At 44.7% G+C, this 17514-nt stretch overlaps 1 protein-coding gene across 3 annotated transcripts in view; it reads left to right on the forward strand.

The window, feature by feature from the left end:
- The window catches only part of SNX25 (sorting nexin 25), an 82139-nt gene that overhangs the window by 58393 nt on the left and 6232 nt on the right, over nt 1-17514 (forward strand). For 2 of the 3 annotated variants that reach the window (XM_074353257.1, XM_074353259.1), the window contains 6 exons: nt 519-683; nt 3552-3683; nt 6298-6438; nt 9094-9207; nt 13218-13382; nt 15160-15277. In XM_074353257.1, the coding sequence (XP_074209358.1) occupies nt 519-683; nt 3552-3683; nt 6298-6438; nt 9094-9207; nt 13218-13382; nt 15160-15277 (835 nt within the window). The remainder of the gene's footprint in view (nt 1-518; nt 684-3551; nt 3684-6297; nt 6439-9093; nt 9208-13217; nt 13383-15159; nt 15278-17514) is intronic. The other variant, XM_074353258.1, reaches the window with a different exon arrangement.

Genomic DNA, 17514 nt, shown 5'->3' on the forward strand with positions numbered 1-17514 from the left:
AATAATCTGTTGGTTAGTAAAGTATATCATTAAAAGAAGGACCGAGCAAAGGGCATACTGAAAATACCTTGACCAATAGGAATTTGGAAATTTTAAAAGGACTTGCATGAGTTTTTCATAATATTCTTAAAAGACCAAAAGGAAGCCAGGTCTCAGTGTTTTTATGTCAAAGTTTAGGTGCAGAACATTCAGTTGCGTTGCCTTGTTCTGTGCAGGTTTCCTTGAGTGTACCATGTGGGGAATAATGGTGTGGAATTTTTTCTCCTTTCTCTAGGCTGTGTTTCTTTTTTCACTGTAATTCCCAATACCAGTTACTTTGGTTGTAAATACTTTGATTTTTCACTTTGCTGAGGAAAAAGCAGTCTACTTCTAGGCTTCCTACCAAGGATTCTCTCCCTAGTGGAATCCAGTGCTTTGGAACAGTGCGTTGTCATGACGTCGACCCTATTCTGCAGGCGACATGCACTGAATAGTCCGTCATTATACAGGCGGGTGGTTCACGTGCCATCTTCTCCCAGGGCCCAGGAGGTGAGGCTGGTGAGGAGGCTGTGGATGAAGGTACCAGTCGGATTAATGAACAAGCCAGTTTTGCTGTAAACAAACTACGAGAACTAAATGAGAAACTTGAGTATAAGAGGCAAGCCCTAAATTCTATACAAAATGCGCCAAAACCTGACAAGAAGGTAACTCTTGCTTTCAAAGTTGTCTTTAAAAGTTTCTGTTTTTCAGTTTGATATGTAGTAGTTTTCTGTTTATGTTGACAAGCGTCACAATTTCTTAAAGAATTTTAACTGTAAGTTGCATTGTTATTTTTTGGCTTCCAGTATAGGATTAGAAAGGCATTTGTCTTTTACATGTTACGATGCGGGGTCCCTTCCGCACCATCAGCTGTTACTGTGTCTTTTATCCGACTTGCCTCCAGTGCCTTTACGGAAGGGGTGGAGCTTCCAGTCATTTCTGGAAGTGAGCTAACTATGCAAGGACGATCTTAATTTTTTTTTTCTTTCAAATTTTGCAAGTACAGTTTAGAGCACTTCACAGAATTATTCAAGAAAGAAATTGTTCTGCTAAAAGCCAACAGAGTTTGAAAGTTTAAAAAATGTAAACAGCATCTTACTAACTGGCATTCCTCAAACCCAGGAGGTGGTGAGGCTTTTTGCTTTGTGTTCATACATCTTTGGAGCCCAAGAGGCAGGTTTCCCTAATGTAATGGCCGGAGCTCTTTGTTTTGCCAAATTGATCTCCCCTGGCACTTTCTGAATGTGTATTCAGAGGCTAAGTGATGGGGAAATGCAGGAGGCTGTGCTGGTCCCTGAAGTGGAGTCTAACCCCTGCCCTCAGGGAGCAGACGTGCTGACTGTGGAACCAAACACACTCCCACCGAAACGCAGCGGGTAGCTTCAGTCCTTACCCACAGTGAGATGCGCATGAGGGCAGAGGCGCGAGTGCTTCCGGCAGGCTTGCGGAGGAGGCAAAGGGTCCTTGCCGCTGCGCGTTCAGGAATGTTTTGAGGCACAGCTGCTGTCCTCAGACTCAGAGTTACATAACCCTATAGGTTTTCTCACTAAAGAGATCCAGGGAGATGGTGAGCATAGAATGTTTTAAATAATTATTTATTTTTAAAAATTGTGGAAAAATATACTAACAGTAAAATTTTCCACGTGTACAATTCACTGGCATGAAGAGCATTTACGTTGTTATGCAACCATCACCACCATCCATCTCCAGAATCCTTTTCATCTTGAAAAACTGAAACTCTGTGCCTATGAAACAGTAACTCCCCATTCCCCTTTCCCCAGCCCCTGGCAACCACCCTTCTCTCTTTGTCTCTTATGAATTTAACCACTCTGAGTACCCCCTATGAGTGGAATCATACAGTATTTGTTGTTTTGTGACTGGCTTATTTCACTTAGCATAATGTATTTGAGGTTCAGCATAATGTACTCAAGATTCATCCCTGTGGTAGCATGTGTCAGCATTTCATTCCTTTTAAAGGCTAATATTCAATTCCATGTTTATACAACATTTTGTTTATTCATCTGTCCATTGATGGCCACTTGGCTTGCTTCCACATTTTGGCTATTGTGAAAAATGCTGCCACGAACCTGGGTGTATAAATGTCTTTTCAAGACCCTTCTTTCAGCTCTTTGTGCATATATACCTAGAAGTCGAATCGCTGGGTCATATAGTAATTGTTTTTAATTTTTTGAGGAATCTCCCTACTGGTTTCCATAGTGGCTGCCCCATTTTAGCTTCTCGCCAGCGGCACAGAAGGGCTCCAGTTTCTCTGTATCCTCACCAGCACTTGTTACTCTGATGTTTGATAGCAGTCATCCTGATGGGTGTGAGGTGGTACCTCACTGTGGTTTTGATTTGCATTTCCCTCATGATTAGTAACGTTGAGCATCTTTTTATGTGCTTTTTGACTGTTCTCTTTGGAGAAATGTCTATTCAACTGCTTTGCCCATTTTTGAATTAGGTTGTTTGTTTTCTTGTTGTTGTTGGGTTTTAGGAGTTCTCTGTATATTCTGGATATTAATCCCCTATCAAATATGTGATTTCTAAATAGTTTCTCACATTCTGTGAGTTGCTGTTGTACTGTGTTGATAGTGTTCTTTGCCCAAAAGTCTTTAAAATTTGTGAAGTCCAGTTTGCCTGTATTTCCTCTCGTTGCCTATGCCTTTGGTGTCGTAGCCAAGAGCATTAGCAATCCCATGTCATGCAGCTCCCCCACACTTTCTTCTGAGGATTTTGTAGTTTTAGCCTTATAGTTAGTCCTTTGATCTACTTTGAGTTAATTGTTGTAGGTATTAGGTAAGGGCCCTGCTTCATTATTTTGCATGTGGATGACGATCCAGTTTTCTCAGCACCATTTGTTGAAAAGACTGCCCTTTTGCCATTGATGGTCTTGGCACCTTTGTCGAAAGTCACTTGACCATATATGCGAGGGTTTATTTCTTGGCTCTCTAGTCTGTTCCATTGGTCTGTACGTCTGTCTTTATGCTGGTATGATACCATCTTGATTAGTGTGGCTTTGCAGTAAGTTCTGAAATCAGAGAGGGTGAGTCCTCCAACTTCGTGGTTCTTCTTCAAGGTTGTTTTGACTCTTCAGTCTCCCTTGAGATTTCATAGTAATTTCAGGGTGGATTTTTCCATTTATGCCAAAACATCATTGGAATTTTGATAGGGAACACACTGAATCTGTAGATTGCATTGGATAGCTTTAACATCTTAGCAATATTTAGTCTTTCCAACCCATGAACATGGGTCATCTTTCCATTCATTTATGTCTTTAACTTCTTTCATCCGTGTTTTGTAGTTTTCATTGTAGGAGTCTTTTACCTCCTTTCTCAAGTTGATTCTTAAATATTTTGTTACTTTTATGCTATTGTAAATGGAATTGTTTTCTTAATTTCCTTTTGGGGTTATCCATTCTTGGTGTATAGAAACACAGCTGATTTTTGTGTGTTGATTTTGTATCCTGCTACTCAGCTAAGTTGCATAGCGTTTTAAATGGTCTCATGACTCCCGGGATGTTTTCCCTGTGGCAGATTGTTTCTAAGTTGAAGGAGGAGATAATTCTAATGGAGAAAGAACGCACGGACCTTCAGCTGCACATGGCAAGGACGGATTGGTGGTGTGAGAACCTGGGCATGTGGAAGGCCTCCATCACCAGTGGAGAGGTAGGTGCGACTGCTTGTCTTCCCAGTTTATTAGGTATTTATTCCCAAACTTCTGCGTTTGACTTTATCAGACAAGATTTTGTCCCAGAGAATTAAGGTTGGGGACAGAAAACTTTGTTCACTCTTCTAGACTGCATTTGTCCTGCTTTCCTTGCCCCACGTTTTCAGGCTGGTTTGCCTGTGACTGGGAGCTGTCACTAGGCTGCTGGTGTAGATCTGATCTCCCTCCACTTCAGCGTCCTTGTTCACCGGAATCGTGACACTTAATGTCCTTGAATTACCAATATACTTTGCCATTGAGGGTTGAAAAAATGGAAAGGACTACTTGAAATTTGCGGGTGAAACATTACAAATGTTAAGTGTTTCTGATCGATCCATCCTGCTGACTTCAGGGGCTCAAATGTCAGCAGCTCTAAGATCTTTAATAATGACTATTTTTCCCTTGTATTGGAAAAAATTTTGCTATTCTCTGAGAGATATGGGATAGTAGTTTTCAGAATACACTGTATCCCTTTTCTTTCGTCTGTATAAGTAATTTTGTTTAAAGGAAGGATGCTTATAGGCACAGTGTTAGTGTTGACAACTCCTGCCTTCTCACCTAGCCAACTATGGAAACCTGGGGATAAAAGGCAGGTCCATCATACAGCACACACACAGGACAAGATCCTGGGGAAGGTTGTGTGACTGGCCCCATCGTCGTTTCAAATGGCTTGTCAGATACTCAGCTCCTGAGATTTGCAAGGGCCTGGCTGCCCAGCGTACCTTGGTCCTTCCCTGCTTTTCCCATCAACTCAGTGGCTGGACATTCTTACTGGGAGAAGAGCTTAAAATTCACAATCTTAAATTCACTTCTAGTTTAGATAGTAAAACAACGCATGTTCTCCTAGAGCCATCCTGACAGCACACTTGTGACGTGAGAGCTTGACCAAGTGCCCCTGATGAGTCTTTGGCACTGGTTGGCGCTCCCGGTAAGGTGAGCTGCGGGGCAGTGTGCCTTCTGTGAGCAGGGGAGGTGGGGGCAGTGGGCTGGGGAAGGTTGCACAGAACCTTGGAGTTCCGGGTAGAGACGCTTGATAACCGCAGGTGGAATTTTCTTTAGGGTGAAGGTCTAGGAGGGGCGAGGCTCAGGGCTATGAAATGTCAAAAGGTAATCGAGGAGGCCGTTGGAAGGGAAAGAACACACATTCTGTCACCTCCTCAGTTTTGCCCAGAGCTGCCTCTGACATTTCACAGTTTATTAAAATAATCTTCCAAAGGCAAATACTGAGAGAGAGGGAGGGGGAAGGAGGAAGAACCCTCACAAGGCACTTTGCCCTGGTAATCAGTGCTTCCTCAGGGGTCTGCTGTGTCCTTGATCCCCAAAAAGATAGTGGAAATGGACACGGAGGGGTCCCTGGCTGCTGAGAGTTCACAAGGCAGCCCCACGTGGGGGGGGGGTGTTTACATCAAGCCAGACCCCCCGGCTTCTGAGACTGAGTGAGCCACCCGCGTGCTGGGTGGCCCTGGCACCATCCGGGGCCTGTTGCCCCCTCCCCTCCGCATCCCCGTGGAGGGTGGATCGTCATCCCCCCGGGGGGCTCAGCCGCTGCTTATAAGTCTTGCATCTCTTTCCTTTGCCTTTCTGTTCACTCACCAGTTCAATTCATGAAACCAAGTCAAACTTAAACTCGATGTATTTTCTTTTTGTTTCTTCTCTTCTCTATTTACATTGAGAACAACAGTGGCCTATTCTGAATTATAACAGGGTATGTGTGTAAGTGTTTAAGAATTAATCCAAGTTGAGAGGAAGAAGACATGTCATCCAGTGTAAAATTTCATGAAAATGAAAATTAAGGTTTGTTGAATCCTGTAATAAACTGGGAAAGCCCTCATCCTTCTTTGAGAGAAGTTTTGGTCTGTCACACCTGTTTGCTTGCTGTTAATTTGCTTCTTCCAGGAAACACAATAAGGATGTTAAGTCTGCTGTATTCATTTTCTTTTGATGCACAACGAATTACCACACATTTCATGACTCAGAACACCATTTATTAGCTCACAGTTCTGTGGGTTTAAAGTCCACCTCTGTGTGACTGTGTTCTCTACCCACTGTTTCATGATGCTGAAATCAGGCTGTTGGCCAGACTGTGTTCCTGTCTGAAGAATCTGGAGGAAAGTCCACTTCCAGGTTCACTCAGGTTGTTGGCAGAATTCAGTTCCCCATGGTTGTGGGACTGAGGTCTCTGTGTTTTTGCAGTCAGTGGAGGGTTATTCTTAATTCCTCGAAGTTCTCCTGGCTCCTTTCCCCATGGCCCTCTCCATCTTTAAGCTGGCACAATGCGCCAGGCCCTTGTGCTTCCTCTGGTTCCTCTTCCACTACTCGCCAGAGAAATCCCTCTGCTTTGAACGGGCTCGTGTGATTAGGGTAGACACACCCAGATAGTCGTCCTAGTTTAAAGTCAGCTGTGCATGTAACGTTACCTAATTGCCAGAACAGACCCCATCATCGTCAGGTCCTGGGGACGATGTGGGGCACACACACCAGTGAGAGGGAGATCTTCAGAGACACTTAAAAATCTTGCCTACCGTATCTGCTCACCATGCTTTTTGCTACTGTTGTGTTTGTCGTTTTTCCAAGGTTACAGAAGAGAACGGTGAACAGATGCCCTGTTACTTTGTCTTGGTAAGCTTACAAGAAGTTGGAGGAGTTGAAACGAAGAACTGGACAGTCCCCAGAAGGCTCAGTGAGTTTCAGAACTTACACCGGAAACTTAGTGAGGTATGAATACTTGTGAACACGAATTTAGAGTTACTGAGCAAGAAGAGATTTAAGAACTCATTTCAGTTTTTACACACAAGGGAACTGATGCATCTTTTTCCTTTGCCATTGATACTGGCAAAGTGGCAATTTGGACCTGACATTTGGAAATGTACTCATAGATCAACCATCTAGTCTAGTCTGAATCCCTCAGGATGGATAATCGTCTGACGTCTGTTGAACCCCACAGAACCCCAGAGCTGGAAGATCTTGAACTGGGGATCATTTCCAGCCAGTGGTTTCGAAGCTGCCAGTTGTGACCCATTAGTGGGTGTAGGGTCAGTTATGGGTTGCAGCCGTGGAAAGAGAATGGACTGCAGTGCATTTCAGCACGTGAAGGAATCAGTCAGGTGTCGTGCTTGAAAGCACAGACTCGGGAGCCAGGCCGCCCGAGTTAGGATCCAGTTTGGATCCTCGCTTTACTATTTACTGGCTCTGTGGCCTGGGACCTGTCACTCTCTCTCTGTGCCTCTTTTTCCTCGCCAGTGAAATACGAATATTGATAGTGCCTCCCTCACCTGTCCCCCCGAGCTGCTGTGGGAAGGAAGGCAGTAAGCGTGCACAGGGTGTTTGGATGAATGTGCTGCTCACAGTAAACGTTACTTGTTGGTAGTTACAGCAGTCGTCGTAACGAGCCTTGTTTCATGCAACTTTTGCTTCAGTTTTATGTGTTTAATGTATATTGGTGTGTATATTATATATGGATATGTGTATTATATAAGAGTGTGTGTATTGTATGTACAGATTGTATTATATGTATGGGTGTGTATTATACGTGTGGGTGTGTATTATAGTGTTGGTGTGTGTGTTATATGTATGGATGTGTATATCTGCACACACTTTGTGGGCTGCAATGTGGCATGTGTTTCCTACTATAGGTTTTAGTTTAAAATGTTTGGAAGCCACTAATCTAGGTCAGTTCTTTTACTCAACAGGTGAGGGAAACTGGTCCCAGAGAGTTTGACTTTTCGTAGGATGTATACATAAGGGCCAAACCAGAACTAGAATCCAGGTCATCTTACTTTCCATTCATTATTTTTCCATTTTTCTCAGGAATTGCATCTTTTCTAACTCCCACCTACTGGAGCTAATTGCCCTTTATCTCAGCAATCAGAGTTCTTTGATCATTTCTACCTTCATTTAAGTCCATTTTTCTCTTGCTCAGAATGAACTGATGCTGGTAAAATGCTGTGCTCACCTCTCAGACCCCTCTTTTGCAAATGAAATGTCAGTTTCCTTTCACATTTTCCCCTAGGATGATTCTTTAAATCACTGACTTCTGTCAAAAACAAGTCACACTGAAGCATTAGGGGAAGCAAAGCTTATAAAATTTCTCATCTGTCCTTTCATCTCATTACCTTTTTTCATCTGTGGCCTGATGACCGCCTTCTTCTCTCACCCTTGATATTTTCTGTCATGTGAGCTTTTTCTTTTCTTTCTTTCCTGTTTTTTTTTTTTTTTTTTTTTTTTTAGAGTTCATTTTTGAAGGAACTCTTCCCGTTGACAGCTGTGACAGGAAATGCCTTTTCAGGTACCAGGTGTCTTCAGTCTTCCCTTCTACCTCTCACTGCCTATTTCATTTCTCCAAAAACTTTTATCCTGAACCTGAACCTCAGTACCCTTCTCAGGTAAACGCCGTTGTACCTGAGGTGCGTGCTGGGCTCCGTAGGAAAGACCGTTGTTCCCTTTCCCACCACCTGAGGCGCTGACATGCCCTTGTTGCAAGTAACTTGTCACCTGCCGTCCTTGCTGTGGCCAGGCTGGCAGGGCTGCTGTGACCCTGATGATGCCAGCAGCAGGACAAGCTGGCAGGTAGACTGCTCACTTACTTTCCAGCACGAGTTGATTTTTTCCTGCGTTTTCCAGTGTCCCAGTGCCTTAATGAAGAGTCTGGAGCACTTGGAACCTGCTGTCCTCCTAGGTCTGAGGGGCAGACTGGCAGTGTCCCCTGGGCTTTGGCACTAGGCTCAGACTTCAGAGTCAGTCGGATCTGGGTTTTAATCCTGAGCCTCAGCTGTCTCATACGGAAAATAGGGGTGACTCAGAGCTGTTCCGTCTGCCAAGCTCCCAGCATAGTGTCTGGCAGGATGTCGGGCTTAATCTGCAAAGGGACATCTATTGGTATTACTTACTAACATATTTTACTATTATTAATATATTTATATTCTACACTCTGCCCTTGAAAGGCAGTAATAAAGCTACAACACAAGTTCTTGTTTTCCACTGTCTTCTTTTGCCAACCTTGATAACTTTACAGAGGTGCTGTAAAACAAACACATTCTAAGAGAAAAACTCCCCTGCCGTGAGCCAGGTGCCCTTTCCCAGCACATGTGCTCCGTGCACGTTGTGCAAACGCGTCTTGTCAGCCCGGCTCTGGGATTTCCAGCTTCCGGGCGTTTGTAAGCTGAGGGATAAGCATTAGCTTTTTCCATCAGATGTGCTGTTGCTCCAGATTCCTTGAGCCTCATTAGAACAGGCAGATTTTCAAGGTCTTAAATCTCAGAGGAACCAAGTACGGGAGGAAGATATGTGGCTTGTTCTTATTAAAAATCTAAATTTTTAAAGATTAAAATGTAATTTTAAGATACTAACATTTAATTTCTTTTCCCTTCACAGTGTTTCCCTTCTTTAAAAAAAGTCCAGTTGCCTTCTCTTAGCAAGCTGCCTTTCAAATCTATAGATCAAAAATTTATGGAAAAGTCAAAGAATCAATTAAATAAGTTTTTACAGGTAAGCAACTGAAAAAATTTGGATATGGGAGGGAGAATTAGTTATTTGGAGTGAAACTGTCATCATTCTAAGAGTTTGCCTGTTTGCTTCCTGTTCTCACCAGTGGTGCCAGATCCTCAAAACATCTTCGGTTTTGGGTTTGGGAGGGAGGGTTGGGTAACTGAAGTATACTGTGCATACAGAAAGTGTACATACTACGTGTACAACTTTCTCCAGTTTATAGCTGGCACCCAGTCCTGGAGACAGTATCGCCAGTCCTGCCAGCTTGACCCCAGGTGACCTGGATCCCGACTTCCGACCACAGAGTGACAGCTGTCTGACCGTCACGTGGGGGGACTGTCAGGGCGAGGACCTCCTTCTGTGGGACTTCCTCACTCGGGCGTGTTCCTAGAGTCTCGCCCGGTGCTGTTTCAGTTGCAGGTCGCTCTGTGATTTTGTGTCCGTTTCATTGTTGGGGGGACCCCTCCTTGGGTGAATACCAGAGCCTGTTGACGCTGTCGTTTGTGAGCGTTTGGAGGGTCTCCAGGTGGAGGCCGTTATGACGGGTGTGTCTGCACGTCCAGCTCTTGGCTTTCGGTGAACAACCGCTGGATAATCCCTGGGGTTTTGAGTTTTTCAGATTTTCAGAGCGGGCGCAGCAGCTTGTAGGCTATCACTGGCGGTGCGCAGGGCTCTGACCCTCCCCCCCAGCCCCGGATGGTTTCTTCTGTGAAGTTAGTGTGTCTGCCTCTCTTGTCTCGTTGCCTTTCTTCCTCTGAATCACTTTGCAGGAGTTTTGGATGCGTTTCGGTTGTGAGTCTCTTGTCAGATACCCTCTCTCTTTCTGTGGGTTGCTTTTTCACTCTCTTAATGAGTCTTTTTAATGAGCATAATTTCTCAATTTTAATTTAGTCCAATTTACCACTTTTTCTTTCTTTTTATGGTTAATACTTTTTGTGCTGTGAAGAAATCTTTGCCTGCTCCAGATTCCTAAAGATAGTCTCCTAATTTCCTCTAAGCACTTAATTGTTTCCCTTCAGTCTATTTTTAGAGAAGACTGGACAAAGTTACCCTGTCTCCAGGAGCAACCCCATTTATCTTTTCCTTAGCTGGGTGGGGCCTCTGTATTCAGAGTGTGGGTAAGTTACTGAAACCATGGACCCCACAGCCCTTGTAGTTCTCGGGGGACATGGACCTTTGTCCCATAAAACACTTCTTGGCTGTGCAGCTAGAGATCCTGAGACTTAATGGATGCTGTCAAATTTTAGTAAAGGTTCTATGAAAGTATATGCAGTGAATCAGAAGTACACATCATGGTTAAAGTAGGTACATTTACGCCAGAGTTGCCTTGCAAGTGTTTTCAGTCTCTCTTTCTCTCATATATTCATTTCTAAAATATGTATGAATAAATATGTGCATATATATTCATATATATGACTATATTCATATATATGTACATATATATGAATTTCCCTCAAGAAATAAAATAATTGCACCTTAAAAACACCCTCTGAGTTTAAATATGGCAGACCTAGGGTAGAGAATCATTAATGTTTAAAAGCTCTTACAGGAGAGGCTTTAAAACTGCAATATTACCATCTTATTGCCGATTCAGAATGTCTAGGAAATAATTAAGCCCACTCAGGCATGGTAGCTGACTAAATCATTCAGGTGAACTGAAGTTCTTGTCTGAGAAATGAATACGTACTTATTATTCAGAATCCAAGCTTGTTGAGCCCCCTGCCTGTAGCTCTGGGATCTTCCAGCTGAGGCTTCGGTTTCCTTCTAGCCTCTGCTGTTGGGGACGGGAGGGGCTCGGCTTGTTTGGTGCTTCCAGCCCTTCAGCCGCCTTTCCTGTTCGTGCTGCAGAGATGAGGGTCCTTTTTGTACTTTTGGGGATGCAGTGAGGGGCCATCAGTGCCCCCGTCGGGTTAATGGTGATGAAAACGGGGTAGTGAGTTCTGCCTTTGTGCCACGGGGAGCATGTGCACTGCTGGGAGGTGGCGTGGGCGTGGCTGGGGCAGGAATAATCTGCCCAAACAGGTGAACTGGTCCTCACAAGTGGCCATTTGTCTTTTAATCAAAAGGATTGTAAGTCAGGAAATAATGGTTTAAATTGTTTCCCATTTCCTCAAAGAGTTTCTTTGAAAGTGCTCACTAATATATTTAGGTAGATTACACAACACACTGTAATTTCAAAATATTATCCCACCAACTGCACACAAGAAAAGCAAGGTGGAAAATATTTGGTCTGAGAGGCAGGTATTATTAGGTTCACAGGATCTTCCAGAAAAAGGATTCCACTGAGTATATGTTTACGTGAATGTTCATGTATGACACATGGTTCCCTAGAGAAGCATTCTGATGACAGATATTTAATAACCCAGCTACTCCTCCTCGGCCGTGACATCACTTCTCCCCGACTTCACTCCTACATGTCGTGTTCCCTGTTCCTCACACACACAGCTCTTGCTCCGGCTGTGCCCCCAGCAGTGTGGTGCCCATGTCTGGGGCTGTACGTGCTGTTCACTCTCCCGGAATGCTTTACAGCCTTCTCCGTCCTCCATGGGACAGCCCCTTAGGTCTCTGTCGGAGCAGGACAACATGCTCTAAGCGCTGAAGAGGGAGGAAGTGGGAACAGGGTTCCACTCTCAGCTTAAAAATGATAAAATCCCTATTATACCTCGCCCCACAGACATAATTTTCATGCATATTTAAGTCGGTTATTTTCCATCATAACACAATATAACAGTCCAAGGACTTATTGTCCTTAATGATTTCCTTATTTATATTAATTGTATTGTTTGAGATTTACCATTAGTTATCATTTCCTACTATTTTATAAAATAGCGTTGGAGTAGATTAACTAATGGAAATCAAGGCAGAAGGAGAATATCTCACTCCTGATCCAGCCTCGCAGCTGAACATTTAATGTTCCATAAAGGGAGTGAATGCTCAGGGGCCGGAGAAGGCAGTAGTGACACCATCCGCCCATCCCCTTAGTCTGAGACAGAACCTCCATCTTCAGGCCAGCCTTCGGCAGGACACCAGTGCCCAGTGTGGCACGACTGGGCCCTCACAGAGGTGCTTTTCTGGGGAAAACTATAGGGTTTATTAGATTTCATGCTTAATCGTTCATAAATACAGTGTTAACATCATGGACCAATTCCTCTGGGACTAGAACGTAACCTCTTCTCCCACCCCAGTTTCTGTCATCAGAACCGCATTGTTCCGTCCCCCAAGGGGGCTACATCGTACCTGGGGCAGTATTTCTCATTGGTTCATTGCTTCCTAAACCCTGTATCTGTGAATACTAGGCGTTTACACATTCTTGTGGTCATGTGGTTAATTTCACTGTCTTGTCAGTACCCTTGCTTGTATGTCAGCACACCTGCTGTGTGGTCTCCTTTCCTGTCTCTTAGGGCCGGATAAGTACATAGAGAACCCCAGGAAGTTTCCAGTTTATGGGCCAATAACAACAGTTATATAAGGATGTAAACACACGCTGCCTGTGGAAGGGGCAGCACAGGGACAGAAAACCGCTGCCTGGCAGACAGTACCACCATGTGACGACCCAGAGCCCTTTTTTCAGCTGATGCACAAAGTCTGCACGTGGCCTTTAAAGGGTGGTTGAGTGGGATCCTTGGGTTCATGTGCAGATGTGTACGTTGTTCACACAGATGAGTGAAACTTAATTGGACTTGAAAGGCGGTGGCCCCGGGGTCTGCAGGCAGTGGGCACAGTGAGAATTTTATGTTGCCCTGAGCGGGTGAGTTCTGTTGTCTACATGGTGTCTCCCACCAGCCGAGTGATTAGGGTGCTTCGGGTAACCTAGAGAGGACTGTTTGCCATTAAGGTAATTGAGAATTGATCTAATACATTTTATTTCAAGGGGAAGTGGTTTTAGGTTCAGAATTACGATGAAAGTAAATTTCCCGACAGTCATCCCACCGTTGGATGACTTTACTCCTGGTGGCTCATGGCTCATGTATTCCCCCCATGAGAAGGAATTAATCCTCTTTCTTCCACAGAGTCTGCTTTCAGATGAGAGACTGTGTCAGAGTGAAGCACTTTATGCCTTTTTGAGCCCTTCTCCTGACTACCTCAAGGTTATTGATGTGCAGGGGAAAAAATCCACTTTTTCATTATCCTCATTTTTGGAAAGACTCCCGCGTGACTTCTTCTCCCATCAGGAGGTGAGCTCTCTGAAGGCTGTACTGTTTTTGAAGCATATTTAAGCAGATGTCATCGTGAAGGCGGTTTGAAGTAGCAGATACTTGTTGAAAGCCTGCTACGAATGGGGGAAAAGCAAGTACATTCAGTGATGCTTGCTGTCATATTCTGGGACAAGATTAATTCCAAACTAGGTAAGTGACATGTGGATGGGAGGTTCTGTAGGAGACCCTCTACAGAAGGGAAAAGGTGGACTGGCCCGTCCCCAAGATGGGGACTGTCATCATGGAGGGGTTCGAGCTAATACAGAAGGTTCAGGAGAGAAAGATGCATTTGGGGAAGTCAGAGGCCTTGGGACCCGGCGGGGAGGGGGGTGGGGCTTCTATCGCAGGTGGACCGAGATAAGGTGGAGAGTGGAGGAGGGGGCATGGCGACGCCAGGCTGAGGCCTTTAGATTTTGTTCTCAGGGTCTGGAAAGCCATGGAATATTCTGAAGCAAGACTCACCTAGCAAGTGGCCTGTGTGGGTAAAGGATCAACAGACCGAGACTGCGGCGCCAGTACCTTGGCTTCCGCACCTGGGGCGAGGCCGCTGGTTGCACGAGCCTGTCTTGGAAATCTGGTGTCTCCTTAGTTTAGTGCCACCTGTCACTGTCCCTTCACGAGAATTGGTTTAAACAGTTTGACGATGAAAAGGAGCCTCTACTTCACTGCGCCCTGAGTGGGAGCAGGAGTCCACGTGTCCGGCCCGCGCGCTCAGGGCACGTGTGAACCCGCTTCCCTCCCCAGCATCTCTGCCACCTCTTCCTTCGCAGCCACACGTGCCGCGTCTGTCTGCACCGGCCAGCCCGCCTCCATCGCTGCCGTTTGTCCCTGAGCCTCTTGGGATTTACACCGACAGTGCCTCCTCCCAGCCCTGAGTGCTCCCTCCTCCGCAGTAGTCGGTGTCGCTCGGCCACTAGTAAAGCCGTGAGGCCCGGGGGCGCCTCCTGCTTCTGTGACTTCTCAGCCCTCTCTCGGCTCGGCTCGCCCCGCAGAGCCCTGGCAGTAGACCACCGCGTGGTCCCGCAGCTTCAGCTGCTGCCTGTCTGCAGCCCGCGCTGACCTCTCTGGGCTGCCCTTGAAAGCTCGGCCCCTGTTTCAGCGCTCCGCCGGCCTCCCGCCGAGCTGTGGCGGCTCCAAGCCTCCCCCCACCTCTTGCGCATTTGCACGAGCCTGGGGCCTGGCATAGAATGAGCTTTCAGCTGGAATTTGCTGATATGCAGATCAGGAAATGAGACTAGCTCAAGTACAGGATAAAAGGTTGAATCAGAGTTTTTTGTTTTTGTTTTTGAATCAGAGTTTTAAATAACTAAATTACTTCCAAATATATATATATATATATATATATATATATATATATATATATATATATATATATATATATATATATATATTTATTTATTTATTTATTTATTTATTTAAAAAAACAGTTTAAATCATTCAAGTTAAAAAGCCTTACATTTAAAACTTAAAATGGTTACAAAACTATTTTGTTACTACTAATTCATTCCTCATTAATACAGTGACAAGTTTTTCAGAATTATTTTAGACCTTGAATAGGGTTTTAGGATCAAGCTTTTCCCTGAGGTTACATACACTTTGGCCTTTTTTTTGAAAATGTAGATTTCTGCATCTAGGAAAGTTGGAGAGTTCTGTGAGATTGAAATGTGAGCACATGTTTGGGAATTTACACTTGAAGAACTCTTACCACTGTCCCTGGGTGAGTGATCTGCCTCCTGTGACTTCGCTGTTCCCCCAGGAGGAGGCAGAGGAGGACAGTGACCTGTCAGATTACGGTGATGATGTGGATGGAAGGAAAGACGCCTTGGCTGAACCATGTTTCATGTTGATTGGGGAGATTTTTGAACTTCGAGGAAGTAAGCCTCTTTGTTATCATTCAGTGGTATTTGCTGGTTAAGTGGACACACACACACACACACATTTAATACCCCTTTGTTCCTGAATCAGACGTGTATTTATATTCATTCATTCATTCAGCAAATACTTTTATGGGGCGACCAGATACCAAAGTAGGTTCTGAGGACATGACCTTAAAACAGATGTCATCTCTAGACTAGTGGAACTTAGGGTCCTGATTTACCCTGCACCATGTTCCTCTGAATACAGAAAGGTGGAATGCTTTGAATTTCTTTTTATGTGACTCAGTGTAATCTCATTTCTTTATAAGTAGAAGGCATGCAAACACTAATTTTGTGCAGCAGAGGAAGAGCCCTGTTGTTAAAGGTGAGGTTTGGGTGCTTTAAGATGGTATGTGGCCAGGAGCGCAGGGAGGCCCAAGCCTGCTTTCCAGCCACCTTTCTTCCTAGAGGAGTGGTCATCAGTGGAGGTGGGAAATTTTGTTCCCAGGGGACATGGGGCATGTCTGGAAACATTTCTTGAGGGAGGGAGCTCCTGGCGTCTAGTGGGTGGAGGCCAAGGATGCTGTTATCCATCCTGCAGTGTGCATGTCGGCCCCCACAACAGAGTTGTACTGTCCCAAATGACAGTAGTGCGGACTTGAGAAATCCTGCCCTAATAGTACTGAGGTGAAAGGTCAGACTGCACTGCTTGGCTTTTATTTTGCGTCCTGAATAGGACTGTCTGCCCACCCTCACCTCCCACAGACCCGAGTGCGCTCAGTCATGAGGCCAGCATACTTGGTTCTACCTGGAGCCTCAAGTACTAGCTACAGGCGTGACAGGTACCTAAAGGCACACATGACCACCTAGAAGAGGAAGCACATGAGAGGAGCAAGGTCTTCCAAGGCGCAGTAATGCCACCAGCCAGTAAAACGTGGCCCTGAGAATGTCCTGGGCTCTGTCCACTCGGACGAGCATCTTTTCCCTTGGGGCAAAGAAGGTGGGCTGGGAGTTGGTCCTAGACCAACTGGACGTGGGGCTGTGCATTGCTTCTTATTTACATATATCCCTTCACATGTCACTTAAAGAATTATTTGCAGATAAAGAAACTTCAGGTCCTGTTGCAGACTTGAGTCTGTCCTAGTCCATCTTATGTTTAATCTTTTAATCGTCAGTATCTCTTATAATTCCTGATCCATAGGAGGTGACCAATAAAATGCCTGGGTGGATGGGTGGATGGATAGATAGGCAAGAAAAATTTCAGTGCTGGAATTAATTATTTTTGTCATTGAACTTTTTCTTTGTCTCAGCCAAATCTAAAATAATCAGCAAATACTTTGGGAACATATGTTTTAGATATAGCTCTGTAGGGGAAACAAAAATATCTTAGAGGTAGGGTCTTCCTTCAGCAAATTTACAATATAAGGGTCTCAAACATATCAGTACCTTAAGCAATAGATATAATTAAATTCTGAACTACAGGCAGAAATTTATTTATATGGATGCTCAATTTGAATATAATTTCAATAATGAAAAGTTGCAGGCTGGGTATAGCTCAGTGATAGAGTGCGTGCTTAGCATGCATGAGGTCCTGGGTTCAACCCCTAGTATCTCCATTAAAATAAATAAGTAGATAAACAAACAGACCTAATTACATCCCCCCCCCCCGCCAATAATGAAAAGTTGGAACTAAGCTAAACTTCAGAAATGGGTAATAGTTAAATTAAGAAATATCCACATGATAGAATATCATCCAAGTACGAGGGATCCTTTCAGATGAAAAAGCAAGAGCTGGTCCATATTTTAGATACTTCAAGATGTGTACTCATGTTTAACTTGGTTCCATGTAGGCAGAAAAAATCAGTCTCTCCCCTCAAAGTCTGGCTTTTCCTCAGTGAAATCTGGCCCATTGAGTCGTGAATCCTCCCACTTGCCATCAAGTTGATAAGGAAAGGGAAGCACCACTTCAGCCTTTGGGCAGTGTGTTCTCTGCCATCCGAAGAGATGGAGAGACTTGGTGGATGGGAAGGAGCCAGTCAGGGCCAGAGTAGGGCTCAAAATCCTCTCTCTGCAGCATGCGTTTCCTCCCTCATGTGCCTGCTCAGAAGATTCGGTCTTGCTAGTGACATTTCAGAGGAGAACAAATAGAACATCACCGATAATGAGATGTGATATATTTGCCGTCAGCAGAATCCTAGTGTTGCTGCAGCTGCCTCTGTGGCGTTGAACAAATGAGTCCTCAGAAGGAGTGATGG

Source organism: Camelus bactrianus, chromosome 26 (genome assembly GCF_048773025.1).
Source record: "Camelus bactrianus isolate YW-2024 breed Bactrian camel chromosome 26, ASM4877302v1, whole genome shotgun sequence".
Taxonomy (NCBI): Eukaryota; Metazoa; Chordata; class Mammalia; order Artiodactyla; family Camelidae; genus Camelus; species Camelus bactrianus.